Consider the following 22,141-nt stretch of genomic DNA (forward strand, 5'->3'; position numbering starts at 1 on the left):
AAGTACTAATAATGCAAATCATATGGCCTGTAGTTGCCGTTCTCCTGTGGATTATTTTTTCCTAGGCCTATTTGATTACTCAGAGATTAGCATACTAAAGCTCAGATTTGTACTAACATATAGAGAACCGAGGTTTATAAGAACAAAAGTAGACAATTAACCAAATTTTCACTTATGCCACCTTTGCCATGTGAAATAATGACAATGTAAGGCAGGGGTTACTGAATCAAAAATACTATTTTCAAATATTTTTGGCATCTTATGTTTTGCTTAGATCTACCAATATATAATATTCTATAAGACCTTACAATAATTGAAAAATTATACGAGTACTCACTAAATCAAAGACACAACTCTTAATTTACAGTGTTAAAAATAAGATGTATATTTTAGAATCTTTAACTACTACCTGGCTTATTGATTATGTTTTCCAGAAAAAAAAAATTCTTTTCCGTATTTAGAATTCTTTAAACTATCTTCATATCTTGTTCTGTTTATATATCTGATGGTTATAGGAGACAATTTTTTTCTTCTGTAAAATACAATACTTACAAGACCTATTATGTCACTAGAATTACAGGTCATTTCCACTGGTTTTAAGGAGTAATAAAATCAGAATTCAAAAACTGCAAACAAGTAGAGGCACTGTCTTTTTTTCATATTAGTGAATTTCTAGAAAAAAGTCCCAAAGCTGAAAGGTACAGAGCAATGGGATTTTCTCAAAGAAACAAAGCTATAATGGAGGAGCTTTTTGACCAAAGGCTTGGCATCAAAGAAGTCACAACTATGAGAAAAAACATATTGTAAAAGCAAAGACATAACTATAAACTTTAATAAAAATTTAATTAGCAAAAGTTACATCTTAAGTTCCATAAAATATACATTATTTGTTCAAAAGATGTTACTATGTCATATTCGGGTATACATGATATATGTACATATAATATAGTGTATAAAGGTACATATAAAGGAATATACACACACATATATATTCAATATATGCTATATAAGACAGTTATGCTATAACCAACATGATGCAATAATAAACACCTCAGAAATCTCAGCAGTTTACAAAAGCAGTTTATTTCTTGCTCCCATAACATGTCCTTCACCCATTACTTCCACCCTTACTCCATGTCTTCTTCATTCTGGGACCCTGGACAAAGAAACAACCCCAGTCTGGGACACTGATCTTGGGGCAAAGAGATAAGAGGAATGACAGAATTCCACAAGGGTAGAAACTCACAATGGACCATCTGTTAATATTTCATTGTCCAAAACAAGCCACATGCCCAAGTTTAACACCAATGAAGTACAAAATACATCTCTCAGTGGGAAGGGCAGAAAACTATTGGGAATAACTTTGTTGCTTAAGAGACTTCCAGTTAAGAGACTTGGACAAATTGATCCAATGATCATTCAACGCTCTTCTTCAAGGGACAACAGAACTCTCAACTGGGCAAATCTGCTTGCTTATCAAATGACTTTACTCATCAATACATTAGAAATATGGAATAGAAGCAAAGCAAAGCTGAGAAGAAAATTCATAGCTGGAAATTTTACATTTACAAGTAAGACTCAAGTTAGGGAGAAAAAAGAATGCCAAGGGAAGAATCATAAATTAAAAGTATTCAGTATTTGAAAAAAAATATGTAAAACTATTATATAAATCCAAGAACTGTTTCTTGCCCCCAACACATAAGAATATATAAAAATAAACCATTAGGTCACCTGATCAAGTGGGTAAATGGGCGATAGCACAGGAAGTACAAAAGTTGAAAATGATGATGTAATAACCACAAATACAGAGAAAACTGAAAGATTCGTAAGTAACTACTTTGCTCAACTCTAAGCAAATGAATTTGAGAACCTGAATTAAAAGGGTGATTTTTGGGGAAAATATAAATTATTGATAGTTCCAATACTATTTAAATTGTTGCAGAGCATAGAAAATAAAAAGAATGAAAACTTCTAAATTCTTTTTATAAAGTTATTGTAATATTGGTAACAAAAACCCTAAAAGAAAGCCATAAATTGATCCCACTTAAGAATATCAACATAAAATCCTATGCAAAATATTAGTCAATACAGTACAGCAGCATACTGTCATAATATTTAATGATTATTTATATTTTTGACAAGACCCTCCCCACCAAATAGTATCCTTCATCCCCATTTGGGTTCTGAAAAATCTGAGGAATGAAATTGACCATAGTCTTATATATGCTCATAGAACATTTGGAGACATAAATATCATCTTGATTTCTGATAATGGCTATATTGGAATCCACAGCTAGCATCCCAAAAGGGCCTGCAAAGTGAACCCCAGAATTATACAGACTTACCCACTCAGGCACAGGTAATCTTCTACAGGGGTGGAGAGTTGCCCAGGTTATGTCACGGAGAAGTAAAGACCTTCTACTCCCTGCAGGAAGCTAGCTCCCAGAAGAAAACAGAGATGAGTTTTCTTGAGTAATTTATTCTTCTCAAAATTACATAAATCAGGCAAGTCACTCCACTTTCCCCTGGCACAGTGAGGAAGGGCTTGAGAGAAGCCAGGAATTTTAAACTAATCAAGGTCCTTCACTTTAGAAAGAAACATTGGGGGGTAAAAATTCTATTCCAGCTTGTTGGTTTTGTTGGTTTTTTAAAAAATTCATTTGGTTTGACTGTTAGCCTATGGTCTACATCGGTCAAGAGAGAGACCCAGTAGGAGAGTCTTGCTCCTACCCTCAGGAGACTATTCCACCAATAACTGCTCTTTGGGTGTCCTAGGTCCACTGGTGGACAAAATGGATTTTGCCCCCAGAAGGCTATAAACTTGCTTAAGAGTACATTATTTAATAAATCCAAGGCCATGCAATAATTCATGCTCAAAGCTAAAATTTTATCTTATCTACATTTTATTTTCCATTTAAAATTTTGTCCTTGCTATGCTGTATAAAACAGGCCATCAGAGGCTCTGCAGTGAGATTAAATGACAACATTAATGTACTCCAATGGTAAAATATACACACTTATTGTTGTCTCAGAAGCCCCAGATTGTAACCAGTCAGCTAAATCCATTTTAGAGAAATTGAACATGAGCTGGACATTAAGAATATTCATTATTGCTAATTTTATGTGGTGTGATAATATTGTTGCTCTTTCTTTGAAAGTCCTAATCTGTTAGAGATTTATACTGAAGTATTTAAGGTTAAAATGATACAATGTCTGGAATTTGCTTTTAAATCTTCCAGCAAAACAAACAAAAATAGTCATGTGATGGAATAAGTACAAGACTATAGCTATGTTCAAGGTATCTTGAAAACCAAAGAGCCTAATTCTGCATAGGAAAGTTACGACAGTGATGTTTGAGTGTTGAAAGCTGTGTAGGAATTTCCTGGGCTAATGTGGTCAGGCTACCAGGGAAGAAAATGGCATTCCAGGCAGAGGGCATGAGATATGTAAGGCCACAGAGCTTTGGAAAGGGTGTTGAAATGGACATGAAGGAGCACAGGGCAATTCTTTAGCAGAAATTGTGCAAAACCTTAGTGAGAATACTTGCAGTAAAATATTTTTAGTCTTGATTGTGCAAAGTTGAGATGACAGTTAACTTTTCTCCACTGGATCATGCTATGTAGACAATTTAATATAGTTTGTTAAATTAATCTCATCTAGAATGCCATTTTCTTTCTCCTTTATGCAGATAGTAACTATCTTTCAAAGCAGGACTCAAAAATTCCCTTCAGTCAAAAGCTTTTCTTAGCCAATTTATAGTTTAGTGAATCCCCCATCTTCTAACTCTTAAGAGCATGCTATTCAATATAGCACCTGATGATGAGCTTGTCTACCAAATTAGGACAGTTTTATGTGGGATAATCTCATTTCCTCAGCTAGAAGGAGTTATCTTGAACCAAGCACAGCACAATGCTTAGGATGTTACAAGATTTATTACATAGAATGTTTCCCCAAGCATAGGGAGAAGGCCAGATGTGGGCAGCCAAAAGTTCATGCATCTACTCAGTTCCCACAGATACTCTTTGGGCTTGATATCTCAATTTGACCATCTGGGGAAAAAATTCCCTTCACCCCTCCCCCCAAAAAAAAGAGAGAGAGAAAAGGAAAATGAATGTGATTTCCTAACCTTTCTGAAATGTTACAAAAATGGATGATGCTAAAACTAAAAGTTAAGATGCCTTAATAATATTGGAAATTCAACATATCTTTTAAATTTTTGTTTAACTCCATCAATTTCAGTAAGGAATTCTAAAGAAAATCATAAATGAAAATGAACCCTAAAGATGTCACTACCTTTTGATTTTCAGGAACTAGATTATGAAAAGACAGGCAAGCATGACACCCCTTTAAAGGGATCTAAATCCAACAAAGCAAAAGTTGAACAGAGAAATCATGGTAACAGAGCAAGAGAATAAATGACAGTTTAGTTCCTCTGTTGTGTGGTACTCAGCACTGTGGAGAATATCTCTGTTGAGTAATTCAGAGACAGCTCAATCATAGGCCTGGGCCTCATTAAGGCTGCTAATGAGAATGTGAAACAAATATGTTAGCCTGGTTGGTTTGGGCTGAGAATAGGATTCCTTTGCAGTTTTTAAGGTCACAACATAATGCATTTTTAAACTTCAAATGTTAAAAACTAATACACATGGCTAAGATCAAAGAAATCCAAACATTAAAGGAAAACATAAATTAGTCAGTTAGCTTTCTCTCTTAAAACTAAATACTTGTCACATGAAACAGGAATGGTCCTTTCTTGGTATCCATGGGGGATTGGTTCCAAGATCCTAGCACTACCAATGGCCAAAATATGCAGTTATGCAATTGCTCAAGTCCCTTATATAAAATGGTATAGCACGAATTCAACAAATAGCAGATCAGAGGAGCAATGAAAGGGAAATGGGCTTCTGCCACATTTAGTGGAAGTAAGAGGTCACAGTATTTTGGTAACAGCTAGTACCCTGAAGATGGAATTCTACCTGGCTAAAATTATTCACTTGTTTACAAAACAGAAATGTTCTAAGCCTTAACTTAGTTGGTATATTAATTTTCTATTGCTGCTGCAACAAATTACCACAAACTCGATGGCTTAAAACAACACAAACTTATTACCTTACAATTCTGGAGGTCAGAACTTCAAAATCAGTTTCACTAGGCTAAAGTCAAGGTGGTGGCAAGCTGCGTTCTGTCTGGAAGGCCTAGGGGAGAAGCCAGTTCCTTGCTTTTTCCAGCTATTGGCTGCCTGTATTCCTTGGTTTGTGGCCCCTTCCCTCATCTTCATATCAGCAGCAAAGCATCGTTTGAGCTGACTATGCTGCTTCCACCATTACATTTTCTAAACTCTCCTTTTGCTTCCATTGTTACATTATCTTCTCTGACCCTCGTCCTCCTGCTTCCCTCTTATATGACACCTTGTGATTACACTGGGCCTACCTGGATAATCCAGGCTACTCTCCCCATTCTCAAGATCCCTAACACAGAATACGAATGTCTTAATCACATCTGCAAAGCCCTTTTTGTCATGTAATGTAGAATATTCACAAGTTCCAAGGATTAGGACATGGATATCTTTGGAGGGCCACTACTCAGTCTATGGATAGACAGATAATACAGAAAGACATTATGATTTATGAAAAATTCCATTCTTATTTTACTGGGGAATATAAAGTCTCCATTAAAAAATTAGAAGGAATGATTTGTAAAAGTCCTGTAGCAGTATAATTAGCCCACAAAAGCCTTGTTGAACAGAGCAATTAGTTTCTGAGGAATCCAATAAAATGGGAAAATTCTATACTCTAAGGGGATATTCATCTGTAGCCAGTCCCAATCTCTACTTTGTTTTTAATTTATAGAGGTAGTTGAACGACATTCCCCATATTTTTCTTATCCTTACCATACCCTGCCCTGCCACTAAAAGCTTCTTTATGGTGTGGTTTCATTGAGGGGAACTAATGGATTATATCGATGGATTACAACTAAACATTTGCAGTTGCAGTTATATTACATATGGTGAATGACCTTGAAAGCCTTAAAATAAAAATATTATTTTAGTTTCTCATATACATATATATATATATATACATACATATATATGTATATATACTATATATATAGTATTACTGTTGATGGCCTGAACATCTAAATGTTAATGTTTGTCAGATTTTTTTTTTAGTTCATTCTTTTTATAAGCCAAGTGCTCTATGAAAGCAGTGCTTTGGTGAACAGTCTTATAAGGAGATTCTCCAAGTCTCACAGCTCACGGCTGTGCTGGCTTTTAGGACCATCTATCTCTTTGGGTCTCTGCATGACTAAATGCCAGGAGGAACAGTATAACTATAATATGGGAGGCAAATGTGGTTTTGCCCATTTTTAGATGTTGATTTTTAATCTATGTTTAAAATGAAACATTATGTGGATCTATTTTCTTGACCTAAAATCTTTTAAAAAAGATATTTATGTGGATCTTAGGGTACACCAGAGCAATGTTATGGAGGCTGCAGGAAGCAATGGCGTGTTTATAAGCATTCAGAGTTATCTATACTTAAAGATTTACAAATCAGAAAATTAACTATTAGAACCAGTTGAAAACCACAATTCAAAATTCACTGATATTTTTGACTAGTAGTTCTATCACTAGAAATCTATTGAAGATTAATGTTTCCTACACTTAGAAATAAATCTTTGATTATTTTATTTCCTTGCTCTTTTTTTTCTTTTTCTTTCTCTTGCTCCGTTTTACATAATCTGCAATCTATCTAATTTTAGTGCAAAGAGTGTCTAAACTAAGAGTTTCAACTTTCTGCATAATGGAATAGTAAGAAGATGGGAACATATTTCATTAACAAGTGCAGGTCCTTCTAACATTGTCATAACATCCACCAGAAATACTCTTTTCTATCATAAAGATCTAAGAATTACCCATTTCTCTGTCTCACTCTCACTGCTACTGTGGGCCCTCCATCCCTTCTGCCGTGTCCCCAACTGCTCTCTTACTTCCACTAAAGTATCCCCAACTACTGTGGCAGTTTCTAGGAGTTAGCTTTAAAGATCCCTGCATAGTTGATCTGGACCAACCATAAGAAAAGTGCAATCCTACCAAGTGCCTAGAAAGTCGAAACTATCTGAACAGCACTAATGACTCTTCAGTGTGCAACATAAATTGTATGAGCCATACAGCCATATTCTGTCATGTAGCCTGGGGATGGAAGAATTATGGTGAAACAGATGCACATTTTCTCTATGGCTATCATACAGGGCAGAGCTACTAAAAGCATCATCTGAGGACCAGCAGTAGTAGTAGCAGCAGCAGTTAGCAGCAGCATCTCTGAATTTGTTTGAAATGCAAATTCTAGGCCCCACTCAAAAATTACTAAATCGGAATCTCTGTTCCAATAAACTCTCCAGGTGATTCTTATGCACACTAAAACTTGAGAAGCACTGATGGAGAATAACACTAGAAGAGATGATTTGATTTCAAAATACCCTAGACCTTCAAGTAAATGAATACATGAACAAGAATTTTAGCAGTCTTTGAGGATTGTATGAAGCACAATTTGCAGGACAATCCTTGTCTAAACTGGATTTGGAAAGTAGTGTGGAGAAGATATACAGTGGGCTTGAACTGCAGAGGTCCCACATGGGCTTGAACTGCAGAGGTCCACTTACACGTGGATTTTTTCTTTTTTTTTTTAACGTTTTTTATTGATTTATAATCATTTTACAATGTTGTGTCAAATTCCAGTGTTTAGCACAATTTTTCAGTCATTCATGGACATATACACATTCATTGTCACATTTTTTTCTCTGATTTAACACGTGGATTTTTTCAATAGTAAATACCACAGTACTACACTATTCATGGTTGGTGGGACCTATAGTTGTGGAACTGCAGATAGAGAGGAACCATGGATACAAAGGGCTCACTATAAATTATACTCAGATTTTCAACTATGTGGAGGGTTGACGTCCCTAACCCCCATGGTGTTAGGTTAACTGTACACATGAAAGCTCCACGATACAAGTTTAACTTACCTGGAACATGTGCCAAATGGGTTCTATAGATCTCACAAGGTACTCCCCTCTGCTACTTGAGTGGGGTTGTTTAAACATAAATTTACAGAATGTTTACCATGTAACAGACTGTATTCTAGCCCTAGGTAATACAAAGATGAAAGAAGGAAGAGGTACTTGTCCTCTAGGACTTCACAGTATCACTGAAGACAAAAAAAGAGCCTAATAGAAGAATGCAAATGTAATAGAGGAGTATTAAGGAGGGACTTAATCACACCTGGGAGCATCAAGGAAAGCCATTCAAAAGTGAACCTCACATCATGTGTTGGAGCTAGTCAGGGGAAGATGGAGGTAGTGGGGACGAGAGGGAGAAGAGAGAGCAGGCAGAGAGAACAGTGTGTGCAAAAGCATGAAAATTTTACTGAATAGCATGAGCATTCTGGAAACAGCAAGGAAAGAGAAAAGACATGGAAAACAATTAGGAGGCTGCTTCACATAGTTTAGATGTGAAAGAATAAGTGCTTCAACCACAGCAGGGGTAGTGGGAACTCACCCAAGCATAACATAGTATATAGGTAGCAGAGGCTGGCTCTGCCAAATGACTTTGGGCAAGTTAATTTCTCTGTGCCTCATTTTACGCTATGGGCAAAATGGGGATAATAACAAAGTGGCCAAAGGTCTGGAAAGATATTTAAAAAAGATAGAACCTGTTTGGTTAATTTTTCTGGCACAGGCTTATTTAATGAAATCAGAAACATAAATCACTTGAGCAATGCACCATAAATGCTCATGCAAGAATTCAAAGAATTGCTGCATTAGTGAACCATACTCATTGGAATTAGTAATGAGGGACACCACCATGAACATCTTACGTCTTTTTACTGTAATCATTCATTTATTTTGTGCATTTGTCCATGTTTCCAAACTCTATGGTCACGTGTTAATACTGACTTCACTGCGGTTGCTGTGAGGATTAAAAATGAGTTGATTCATGAGACGCTCTCAGCACAGTGAGTGGCATTTTCTAAACTCACTGGGTTAACTATTATATTTAGGAAGTAAACTGGAAATAGGGAAGGTAATGAAGCACCAGTCAACTTCAAACAACTGTTTGGAAGGTGGTGCTTTATCACTGAAACTTTGAATACAAAAGGATCAAGTCTTCTTTTCTGTGTGTGGGTAAGATTACTGATTCTACTTGTCTGAGTCTACTTGCCTGCTTCTCTCCCTGAATAAAACTACCTGGTACTCTCTATTGCATTTTTGGACAGATATAAGCCGCTCACCTATTAAGTGCCGGGTGCTGAGGATGCCAACAGTTCAGAAGATGACTATGACCTTCGTCTTCATGGAGTTTGGGTGTGGTAAGCTCGAAATATCTCTGGAATAAGCATCTTCAGCATTTTGCTAAAGGGTCTGGTAGCAGAGGCTAGGCATACCAATGTCAATAAACAGGTCAACTGAGAACCAACTTTCCTGTGTCTGTGGAGAAGGGAAAAAAAGAGATACAACCAGTAACGGAGGTAGGAAAACACGGGCAGAGTTAAAAACGGGGGAGAAATGGAGAAAGGAGGAAGGGAAGCAGGAAGCATATCAAGGACGACTGAAACAAGAGTTGAATGAAAGTCAAATGTAAGGGAAGAGAAAGTTACAGCACAGCTACAGCTTCTGGGCCACAGGGCCAACAATCTCGCAGCCACTGCCACATAGTGTGTCCTAAAAGGCGCCGGTTCTCCGGAGCTGAGCGCGGCGCGGCGCTGTGACGTCAGAGGAAGGCGGGACTTCCGGTCCCGGTGTCTCCAAGACGGTCGCGGTACAGCACGCTGCCTTTTAGTCGGACAGGTGAGGTACTACCTCCCGTTCTCGGGGACTTTGTAAGAGGAAGGACAGCCGGGCAGGCACGCGGGAATCGGAGCCCTTTCTCTGGCTTCTCTCAGAGCCCGTGCTGCCCTTGGCCAGACGGCCCGTAGGGGTGTGAATAACAGTGCTGAAACTGCTGGAGGGTTCGGGACCACTTCGACCGTAGGTTTTGGCTGCGGGCCCAGCGGGAACGTACCATTGTACTGCTGACCGCCGCCGGCCTGTGCGGAGTCTTATGGTAGGCCCTCTGGGGAGTAGGGTCCAGGACGTTGGGCGACTGGCCGGGAGGAAGTGACTAGCAGGGACCAAAGTCTGGGAGGAGAACTACAAAGGTCTAAGTTCTTGTACCAGTCAAGCCTTTAGCCCTGCGCAAATCACTGTCTTCCCTCCGTGGATCTCAGTTTCCCACCTTGTCCATTAATGGGATCATTACGGGCTCTTTTGGTTTGGAATCAAGTTTCTCAGCAGGGTCAATTTCCCCCACGCCTCTAATTTGTTACACCAGGTACCGTTAAGAACTGACTCTTGAACCAATCTCTGAATTTGGCACCACCCCCCCACCTCCAACCACTTGTTTGAGGTTCATTTTCTTTTTAAAGCCATTCTACCAGTAGAGACTTCTGACTCGTACAATTAGACCATATATATTTAAAGTGATTATTAATATGTTAAGGCTTAATTCAGCCATTTTATTATTTGTTTTTTGTTCGCTGCTTCTGTTATCATTCTTCTGTTTCTCTTTTCTTGCCTCCTTGTAGGTTACTTAAATGCTTTTTAGAATTTTATTTGACTTACGGTGTTTTTGAGTATATCTTTTAGTATACTTTTTTATTTCATGGTTGCCCTAGGTATGACAGTATATATGCATAACATCACACAGACTACCTTTGTATTGACATTTTACTACCTTAAGTGAAGTATAGAAACCTTACTTACATTTAGGTCCTTTTAGCCTTTCCATTTTTAAAATGTAACTATCAGATTACCTATATATACATTGAGCACCACACTAAACTTTGCTTCAGCCATCAAATATGATTAAAGAACTCATGAGGGGAAACATAATCCATGATACTTAAAACTGCTTTTACCTATTCCGTTGTTCTTTTTTTCTGAAGTTAAACCTTATTCATGTATTCCTTTCTGTTTGGAGAATTTCCTGTAGAAGAACTTGCTAAGGATAGGTTTGTTAGTGACAAATTCCTTTTATTTTTCTTCATCTGAGAATATCTTTATTCCCCCTTCATACTTGAAGGATAGTAAGAATAGTTTCTTCTGATATGAAATTTGGGGTTGAGAGTTACTTTCCTTCAGCACTTGAAAAATTGTGCCACTACTCTCTGGCTTCCCTGGTTTCTGATGAGAAGTCTGCGGACATTTGAATTATTGTTCCCCTATAGGTAATATGTCATTTTTCTCTGACTGCTTTTTAGATTTTTTTTTCTTTGTTTTTAATTTTCTGAAGTTTGGCTATGATATACTTTGTGTTTCTTTGGTATTTCTTTGGTATTTCTTTGTATTTATCCTATTTGGGATTAACTCAGCTTCTTGAATCTGTAGGTTTTGTGTGTTTTGCCAAATTAGAGAAGTTTTTAATCCATTTTGTAAAATAATTTTTCAGCCCCATGCTCTTTCTCCTTTTCCCCTGAGACTGGTTTACAATGTTAGGTCATTTGTTATTTTCCTACAAGTCCCTGAGATCGTGCTGATTTTTGTTTTTAAGTCTGTTTTCATCTTGTTCAATTGAGTAAATTCTATTGATATATCTTCCAATTCACTGATCCTGTCTGTCAGTTCAACTCTACTATTGAACGCATCCACCAAGTTTTAAAAAATTTATTATATTTTTTAATTCTATAATTACATTTCATTCTTACTTTCTGAAAGCATTTTATCCTTTACTATTTAGAGGGCTGCTTAGAATATCCATGTAATTTCCATGCAAAATTGATGATAGCTTTAGATTATTTGTGTATATAAACTAATCATCTTACTCAAGTTTTTAACCTCCTCTGCAAAGTTATCACTGTAATTAGCAGAAGCAAAATGAACATATATAAATTTTCTTTCTTTGTTCCAGGCAATGTCTTGTTAGAAACCCTAATAAAAGGGAAGTAGGGAAGGAAATGAAGAAGGAGATTTAGGCCCTGGTAAATAGCAAATTGTAGTATCCCACGAGTAAGCAGAGTGGGAATTTTGAAACTCTAGAAAAAAGAAACCAAGAATCAAAATGAAATGAAAAATTTACAGTTGCTCGTTAAAACTTTTAAAGGGATTTTGTGATATAGTTGCAGATTCAGAAAGCTCCATCTTCTCCCCCTTTTTCCCTTGAATAACAGGGATTTTTAAGTACAACAGAGACTTTCAGCGGCCATACTTGAGATTTAGATACTGTTTTGTTTTGTTTGTTTGACTTTTTTATTGAGTAATAGTTATTTTACAATGTTATGTCAAATCTAGTGTAGAGCACAATTTTTCAGTCATACATAAACATGTATATATTCATTGTCATATTTTTTTTTGCTATGAGCTACCACAAGATCTTGTATATTTTTCCCTGTGCTATACAGTATAATCTTGTTTTTCTGTTCTGCATTTTAAAATCCCAGTCTGTCCCTTCCTACCCCCCGCCCCCTTGGCAACCACAAGTTTGTATTCTATGTCTATGAGTCTGTTTCTGTTTTGTATTTATGTTTTGTTTGTTTGTTTGTTTGTTTGTTTTAGATTCCTCATATGAGCGATCTCATATGGTATTTTTCTTTCTCTCTCTGGCTCACTTCACTTAGAATGACATTCTCCAGGAACATCCATGTTGCTGCAAATGGTGTCATGTTGTCAGTTTTTATGGCTGAATAGTATTCCATTGTATAAATATACCACATCTTCTTTATCCAGTCATCTGTTGATGGACATCTAGGCTGCTTCCATGTCTTGGCTATTGTAAATAGTGCTGTTATGAACATTGGTGTCATTTTGAAATAGGGTTCCTTCTGGTTATATGCCCATGAGTGGGATTCCTGGGTCCTATGGTAAGTCTATTCCTAGTCTTTTGAGGAATCTCCATACTGTTTTCCACAGTGGCTTTCCTTGCATCCCTCTCCCACTCTTAATGATTTAGATGTCTTCTTTTAGAATTTTGTGTTTATTCTTTTTGTAATTCATGGCAGTTATCTCCTTTCCAGTTATGAGTTTCTCATTTTTGTAGCATCCTGCTTTTCTATTTAGAGTAGACCTGTCAATATTTCTTTTAGCATGGGTTTAGTGTTGCTAAACTCTTTTAGTTTTTGCTTGTCTGTGAGAGATTTAGGTAATGTTGACTCTTGATTTTATTGGTTTGATTTCTACCCTTACCAAATAAATTAAAATTAATCAAGGACCCAGTTGCCGTATGCATTGACATTATAGCCCTGTGGTTAATAAGTTATTCCCATTAAGTATGAAAATTTAATATATGAAAAAGATTGTATTTTAATTCAGTGGTGAAAAGATGATTTTTTTAAATTAAATGGTATTTGCAAAAGTAGCTCTCTATTGTAAAGAAAACAAACTTGGATCCTTATACAGATAATTAAAAGTTTAAGTGTATAAGCTAGAATAGTAAAAATTAAAACAAACATTTAGGAAGCTATATGTTAAATATATGGGCCCAGAAAAGGGTTAATACAAGCAGTATATGAAGTTCTCCCACACCAATAAGAAAAAGGTAAATAACCGACTTGGAAGCTGGGCAAAGGGTATGAATAGACAATCCACAGGAAAGAGAGTCCAAGAAGGCCAGCAAACATGAAAAGATGTTCAAATATACTAGTAGTCAGAGAAATACAAAGTAAAAGAGTAAAGATACTTTATACCCAAAGACTACATGAATTAAAAGTAATGATACCACTTATTGATGATAGGATTGTAGGGGGAAAGATACCATCTTAGATTGCTAGAACAAATGTGATTCTTGTACTCTTATTGGAAAGCAATCTGCCAATACCTATTAAAATTCAACCCAGTTATTCCAAATTTGGGAATCTGGACATTAGAAACAAAAGATCTGATATATATGGATACATGTCAGAAGAAGTTAGGGATTTAAGAGTACTTATTACAGCATTGTTCCAAAACACTGGGAGCCAATTGAGTGTGTCTACAGGGAAATGGTCATATGAATTAGGATGTATCCACATTAAAGAACCATTAAAAATAATGAATTAGAATTATACTATTTGACTTGCAGGATTTTCATGTGTTACTAAGTGTGAAAGCAGAGTGTATAGAAGTGTGTATAATATGCTGTTTATCAAACACTGTCAACTCATATTTATTAAAATGTATTTAAGTGCTTAGGTATATTGGTGTGTAATCTTTGAAAAATATGGAAAACTTTATATTGAATTAATAACATGGATTTAGGAGAGATACACATGGGGGTGAGGAGAGTTAGAGATGTGGCATACAAAAGACTGAAAAATAATTCTACTAATATTTAAAGAAATGGAAATTAAATATTGGTCTATTTAATTTGTGAGGTTTTTAAAGAATTATAATGCCTCATGACCAAAAAAATGTAGTCAATCTGATACACATTCTTACTTTGATACCAGTACAAATTGATAAAGTAAATTTATCATGATTCCAAAAGCCATAAAAATGTTTATATCCTTTGATTAAATAATAGAATTTCTATATATGTCAATTATACCTCAATAAAAAATTAATTAATAATAAAAAATTGACCATTAAAAAAATCCTAGCACGTATTATATCCATTTTATCCATTTAAATCAAATTATATATGTGTATAACAAGTTAAAACTTTGAAACAAAGAATATGAGCTCTGGAGTCATTCAGACATCTGGGTTCAAATTCTAGCTCTTCCACATTCTAGCTTACTAGTTGTGTGATCCTAGGCAAATTCCTTGGTGTCTTTCAATCATTTTTCTCCTCACATGTTTTGTTGGAAACAGTTGTACTCATCTCATAGGATTGTTGTAAAGGATTAAATAATATAATATTTATAAAGCATTTAGCACAGTGCCTGGCTTATAGAAAGAACACTTAAAATGTGAGTTCTTAGTATTGCCTCTGTCCTCTTGCTCTTTAACATTTATATATTTTTAAAAATTCATTACCAGCGCCTTTCTTGAAACATTCCCCTCTGGCTCACATGACTTTACATATCTTAGTTCGTGCCCATTTCTAATTTTTCTTTTTTATTCTTTGGTGGCCTTTAAAAAAAAACCTTGCTGTATGGATATTCCCCCCAGAGTACAACAGGAGCTATCAAGGAAGCTTGAGTTAGTAACCAGGAAAGTGATGGTTATTTATATGGAGAACAGAGAAGTTAGGATTTAGGGTTGGTAGGATTTATTTTTGAAACAAGGTGATTTTGATTTTTACACACAAAGTTTGATACATCAATGAGGCACCCAGATACAGATGTTCAGTAGTTGGAAAATAGGATAGGTAGGAACTTGAGAAATAGGTTGAGGAATGGAGAAATAGATATTTATAAAAGGGTTCTTCTAGATGGCTAATTCTCAGTGTGAATGTAACCTCAGGGAAAGCACATAGAGAAGAGAGCCAGGGGCAGAACCTTCAGGTACAGGGAGTGGGGGAGGAAAAGGTTCTTAAGGAGTATTGAGAGATATCACAGAAGCCAAGACGAGGGAGCTCTTTAAGAAGAAACAGACAAAACATATTTCTACTTTGGCCTTTTTGGAACTTTAGTTCTGTGGCCTTTTAAACTTTAGTTTACCTGTCTTCTGGCTTTGTCACTTATTTTCTTGAAACTTAACTATGTTTGTAACTGAATCCAATTTTCTTTCCTCCAACTAACTTCCCCTCCCCTCATTGTTCCCTCTTTTCCTGAGCAGTATTTCCATTCCCCTCATGTTTAGCATCAGAATCCAGTCATCTTTGTCACTTCCCTTATCCTGGCCTCCCATCCTGAATTATTACCAAACTTGTCTCTCATTCATTCCTTCTTTCCCCCTCTTGCCTTCTTTTCTTGCTTAGGTTGTTCTGATAGCTTCTAAACTCAAGGATAGTCTTGGGTTTTTTTCTGTTTTTCATGATCTTCTTTTTTTTTTTAATAGTTTTTTCTAGTTTTATTATATTGATAGATAGATAGATAGACAGATAGATAGATAGATAGATAGATAGATAGATAGATAGAGATATAGTTCCTCTATACCCACTTGGTAAGAGTTTTTACCAAAAATGGGTATTTCACAGTCTTCTTAAAAGCACTACTTTGATTAAATCCTTGCCCCCTTTAAAAACTATCAGATTCCCTATGCCTATGATACTTTCCCAAACTGTTCTGAGAAAGAAGAGAAGATATTAATGGGAGAAGTTAATAGGATTACCATTGATGAGATGGTTTTTAAAAGGTTGTGTATATAAGTGTATGTATATATAGATACATATACACACTTTGTCTTTCTCTTAAAGGTTCAAAAATTCTTATCAGTGTAATTTGAAAGGTTCTGCAGAATTAAAATTTATCTTTTTTTAACCTCTTTTGACAGATTGTGTTTTCCAGTAGTTAGCCACAACCATAACTCCCATTCCATGTACTTTTTTGTACAATATAACTTTGACCCTATTAGAGAGGTCCATTTTTGCTCCCTTTGAATACGGGTTAGCTTGGCTACCTTGACAGTAATGCTATGTGACTTCTGAGGCTGGGTCTTAAAATGTGGTATAGTTTTATTCTGGTCCTCTTGAGATAGTTACTCTTGACACCCGCCCTCATGCTGTGAACAAGCCCAAAATAGTCCATGTGGAGACCATATAGAGTGGACATGGGTAGATATTCCTGGCCAACAACCTATCTGAAGGCAGAATCAGTCATCAGACATGTGAATAAGGATGCCTCCAGAGGACTCTTATCCCCAGTGAACATATGACACCTACCAGTGACCACAGCAAAAGCAAACAGTAGTATTACTAATAATAAAGAGAAATAAAAGAAATAATAAAGTAAAAAACCATAGCACAGGCTTTATTGAGGTCAGTGGGAGAGGAGGGGCTGTGCAGAGTGAGATCCTTGCCTGGATCTTCACTTGTCTGGTCACTAAACATTTTACAAGTATATTTAGTACTGTGCCCAGGAGTAGCACCAATTAATTGCCAGTCAAGGCACAGACACGTGGAAAGTGTATGCTCTGCTCTGTGTAAACTGCAGGACAGTAACACAGCTCACAATTTACATTTTATAATATATATAAAGTTTTTGTCATTTGAAGAAGTTTCAGCAGCTTCTTGTCTGCCTTATATATGTGATAAATAATGCAAGTTATTTTTAGGTATTGTTAGTGCTTTGAAAGACAAGTATCATTTTCTCTCTTTCAAACGTAATATAGTTTATTTGAAGACTGTCTGGACATTGCAACACAAGTTTTTAAAAACTTTTATCATTTGTAGTTCTTACATGGGTGATAAAGTAGAATTCTTACTGAGTAGCCAAAATAAAATACATACATTATTTGCATGCTAAAGCTGAGTAAGAGGCTCATTTATAGTGATCTAATAATGCAGCTTTTCTGTTTTGTGTGTTGTGTATGTTTGTATGAGATTTAATTGGAAAAACCTCTTTTACTAAATCTAGTTAGAAATCCATTAATATAAGCAGGGGAATACCTGCATTTAAATGAGTAAGGCTTGCCTAAGTCTTTCAATTTATATCTACACTGTACACTTGGTTTTTATCCAGCCTAAGTCTTGCTGCTTATCAAAACTGATATCATTAAAGATAGCTTGTAGGTAATGGCTGAAGGCGAGGCCATCAGCTTTTAATAATATATATTAGAATACACTACCCCATCTTCATATGCTAGTTGTTTGCAGCATTCAGTAATGTTGGATTTTTTAGGTAAGGAAGAATTTGAATTCTTATACTTAAGTTTTTCTTTACTTTTTTTTTCTTTTTGGCAATGTGAGATTCAGAAACATAAGAGGGAGGTCAAATAAAAAGATATTTTATAAACACAGTAACTTCATGTTTCTTAGTTGTATTTTACTTGAAGCATTTTAGAGTTCCTTTTTTGTTTCTTTTCCAATTTCTATAGGCTCTTTGGGTTTCATGTCTACTTGAATTCCCATTAACTTTGTGACTAGTCAGACTCCAAAGATGTCATTTACTTTGAAGTTGAGTATTTGTGAGTTGAATATAATTAACAACCGTGAATTCTCTTCTGGTGCAAGTCTTAAATTTAGGCCATGTCCTCTCTGTCATTGCTCTAATACTGTGTATAACAGCTAAATCTAATGTTGTTTCTAACACTTTACAAATGTCATAAGACCTTTATAAATAAACTGTGTTTTGTGATAGTTTTAGAGACTGGGCCCCAGTGACATTTATTAGTGAACTAAAAATCAACCCTCAAGAAAAAGTGAGATGATACTTTTATTTATTTAGTCAATCAGTATATTTTGAACATAATTTTGAAAGGAGTCCCCACTTTTTAATCGTCAATTTTTTATTCAAGGTTTTTTTCCAGCCTCGGCACTATTGCCCTTTTTGGCCAGTAACTCTTTGTTGCGGGTTCTGTCCTGGGCAGTGTAGGATGTTTAGCAGCATCCCTGGCCACCACTCACTAGATGTGGTAGTAACACCCCACCACTGCCACCACCAAATCGTGACAAGGAAACTGTCTTCAGATATTTATTGCCATGTGTCTTCTGGGGGCAAAATTGTCTCCAGTTGGAAGTCACTGCTCTAGAGAGACCTCACAGCCTGAGCATGGCGGAGGATAGGAAGGGGGACTTTGTCAGTGGGGACAAGTGCTCCAAAAATCTGCTGAAAGAGTACATAGAAACCAGGGGGGGGGGAAGCCCTTCCTCCTGTAGTATCTCTCCTCCAGCACACTTTTCAAAGCTAACATATCAGTTGGCAGAGGAAAAATATTTTTAAAAGCCTGGATCAATTTTTCCACAGAAGGCACTGAAGGATGAATTTGGTGGTAATAAATTGATAACTGGCACAAAGGGGAAAACATTCCGGAAGTGGGGGCAGTGGGGGAGTAAAACATTAGCAAAGTTATAGGAGCAGAAAAGCTTGAAGACACCGAAGAAGTGCAGGGACAAGACAGACTAGAGTGCAAGTTCCATGTGAAGTGATAAGAGGAGAAAAAGCTTTCAGGGTACTTAGAATCTGGGCTCTTCAGGGCTTTGAATGAAAGGAGGATGGATAGTTGAAGAGGAGGACAGGAAGACCAGTAAGTTTGAGATGTAGTCCTGTTGATAGACACAAAGAAGACAGAGGCAGAGATGAAGGAGTGATATAAAGGACTGAATTTTTGCACATATCTTGATTATTATAGGAAATTGTTCCTGATGTTATTTCATATTCTATTTTTTCTCTCTGCCCATTTCGTAATTTAATAATGTAGTGCTTTAATATTGCATAAAATACAAAATTTGGGATGAGAGGATTAATAGAGGAAAAAGCTTTTAGAGTTTATCAAGGAGTTCACCATCCCTCTTTACAGTTCTGTCTGGGAAGGTACAAGAGCAGCCCTAGCCTCAGTATGTTTTCACTGGTCTTTACAGGTGAAGGTGAGGGGACTTGGCTCACTGGTGGAGCATGTAGCTATGAGAGAATTCCAGCAGAAGGAAAGGGGAAGTTAGCCATGGTCACTGTCAGCTTAGACTGGAGAGGAGAGTTGTGGGAAAAGTTAATCTTGTTTTGATTCACACTCCTCTGTAGTCTTTAATTTCACTGAAGACGTGTCTCCCTGTTTCTCCCTACTCTTGTGGTTTTCTTTTTTTTTCTTTTTTGCAGTCCTGTAATCTAGAATAGCTGAATAGTCATATATTTCCCATATCTCTTTGTGGCATTTCCTTCTAAGTGTATTGAATTTTGTCTTTTTTATTCTTGAATATTGTCTTTGGCCCAAGGTTTTACGTTTCAGTGACTCTTCATATTGTTTTTCTCCCCTGATTTAGAAATGGACTCAGAAATCAAGGAAGAAATTCCTGTGCATGAGGAATACATTTTATGTTGTGGAGTTGAAACCCAGGTTCTAAAATGTGGGCCCTGGACTGACCTTGTTAATGATCAAAGTGCCAACAAGCCTAAGCTGCTTATTTTCATTATTACTGGTAAGTTTAAAAATCTGGATGAGGACACTTTATACAGATACTTGTAACTATTTATGAATTTAGAGAGAATTTGGTAAATATAAAAAAATCACTGTGTTATACATCAGAGATTGACATACTGTAATTGACTATACTTCAATTAAAAAAATACAGAAAAAGCATTCACACACATACACACAAAATCTTATGGAAGGAAATAAAATCACTTAAACCATTGATAAAAGCAACCCTTAATACTTTGGAGGCTGGGCTTTTAGTTTTTCTTCTATACATTTATATTATATATATTAAGTTATATATGTTATTTAAATCACAGTATATACCATACATATAGTTTTGTGTTCTGCTTTTTAAAATTTCTTTAAAAATATTTAGAATAATTAGAACTTTATCAAATATTTTGTGAAATTTTTCTAAATAATTTTTTTCCATCTCATTTCCAGATGATAAGTTTATGGTAGAACATTTATTTATTTTGGGATTTGGCATCTGGGTCATTTGTGGCTTTTGCTGGATCAGTGTCCACAGAATGTGAGGGGTAAATACTTGATTGTACATATTCAAAGCACTTTTTAAAAATTGTGCGCTTGAAAAAAACATATATATATATACACATATATATATACATACACACATATATGTATCAGCCTTAAAGATTAAAAATGAAATTGTAGCTATGTATCATATCATATCATATCATGCATAGCTTAATCTATAGGATATGATGATTACATTTGTTTTATACTTTTTTTTTTGTTTTCCCTGGGTTGATGATTGTCTCTTTTATTTGCTTAGTTTCCTATGTTTTAATCACTTATTTATCCTAAAATTATTCTCTAGAAGTGAAAAAAATTTTGAGTAATCAGTTTTTTGAGTAATCAGGTTTTTGGTGTTTCTGTTTCTGGCTCTCCTCCCCACCCCACCAGAACTCTGTTCTTCAGCTCTGGTCTGGACTGCTTGCTCTCTGGGCCCGCTACACAGGCCGTCCTGGGGCTTCCTTTCGCTTTTCTCCTGGGTTGGATTCTCTGTTCCCTAGATCCCCTGTTTTCTTTTCTTGGTTTGTTCCCTTGTTTTTGGTGGAGTACCTCTTCTAGTAGCTTCTTGAGAAGAGGTGCATGGGAAGTAATCTTTTAACGATCTACCATGTCAGAGAACGTCTTAGACGTCTAGGTTGGAGAGCATTTTCATTGTTTTCCAGGGTTCAGGCTGTTTTTGAAAAGTCATGACATTATTCTAATTTTTGATCTTTCATATGTGAAGCTTTCTCCTCTTAAAAAAAAAAAGTTAGATTTCTTTGTTCTAAGATTCTGAAGTTTTACAATCAGGCACTTTCGTATGGATGTTTTTCATACATTATATTTTGGATTTTGGTGGACCCTTTTAAACCAGAAACTTAACTTCGATTCTAAGAGCTCTGTTTTCTCTTTACTTTTTCTATAGTCTCCTGTTTCATGAGTGCATTATCATCTTTTTGAGGTGGGGAGAGAAGGGCTTCTTGTATTGTTAGAGTTTTTACTGCATTCCTTTTTCTGTTTGTTTGTGTTAGTCTTTGTTTTTCCTCAAATGTTTGATAATCTGACTACCCTTTCATTTTTTTTAACATTTTTATTGAGTTATAGTCATTTAACAATGTTATGTCAAATTCCAGTGTAGAGCACAATTTTTCAGTTATACATGAACATGTATATATTCATTGTCACATTTTTTCGTCACTGTTAGCTACCATAAGATCTTGTGTATATTTCCTTGTGCTATACAATATAATCTTGTTTATCTGTTCTACATTTTGAAATCCCAGTCTGTCCCTTCCCACCCCCTGACTACCCTTTCATTTTTAAGAGGAAGACACAAAAAATTGATTGGAAGCTTGTGTTCGGGGGTGGAGCTTGTCTACAGGTATGCTGAGGGTGACTAGCCATCCTAGTCTAAGGGGTTTTCTAGGACACATGACTTTCAGTTCTAAAACCATGACAACAGGATGGGCAGAACAAGGTGGTTGGTCACCCTAAGTAATCCTCACCTTAGGGTGATTGTGTAGGGACCGAGCATTTCATTGGAAGATTTCTAGCTTTCAGTGGATTGTTCAGTTTGCCCAGGAAGGAGTCTTCTAAGTGTCCTGTCTGAGGAGTGGAAGGGTATCTACCAATGTTCAGAGCTGAACAAGGGAAGGAGCTT

General features: G+C 36.1%; 1 protein-coding gene and 1 long non-coding RNA gene across 8 annotated transcripts in view; one reads left to right on the top strand and one right to left on the bottom strand.

The window, feature by feature from the left end:
- LOC116283477 (uncharacterized) overlaps positions 1-9,730 on the bottom strand; it is a 168,086-nt gene extending 158,356 nt beyond the window's left edge. For 3 of the 4 annotated variants that reach the window (XR_012059174.1, XR_004193085.2, XR_012059172.1), the window contains exons 1-2: positions 8,029-9,730; positions 2,346-2,435 (exon numbers count right to left, since the gene is read on the bottom strand). This is a non-coding gene — a long non-coding RNA (uncharacterized lncRNA). The remainder of the gene's footprint in view (positions 1-2,345; positions 2,436-8,028) is intronic. The other variant, XR_012059173.1, reaches the window with a different exon arrangement.
- A 58-nt stretch (positions 9,731-9,788) lies between these two features.
- LDAH (lipid droplet associated hydrolase) overlaps positions 9,789-22,141 on the top strand; it is an 82,167-nt gene continuing 69,814 nt past the window's right edge. For 3 of the 4 annotated variants that reach the window (XR_012059175.1, XM_006197147.4, XM_072938152.1), the window contains exons 1-2: positions 9,789-9,849; positions 19,811-19,966. Coding sequence is in view for 3 of the 4 variants with exons in the window: in XM_006197147.4 (XP_006197209.1) it covers positions 19,813-19,966 (154 nt within the window). In the remaining variant the exon portion in view is untranslated. The other variant, XM_072938151.1, reaches the window with a different exon arrangement.

This window comes from Vicugna pacos, chromosome 15 (assembly GCF_048564905.1).
Source record: "Vicugna pacos chromosome 15, VicPac4, whole genome shotgun sequence".
NCBI lineage: Eukaryota > Metazoa > Chordata > Mammalia > Artiodactyla > Camelidae > Vicugna > Vicugna pacos.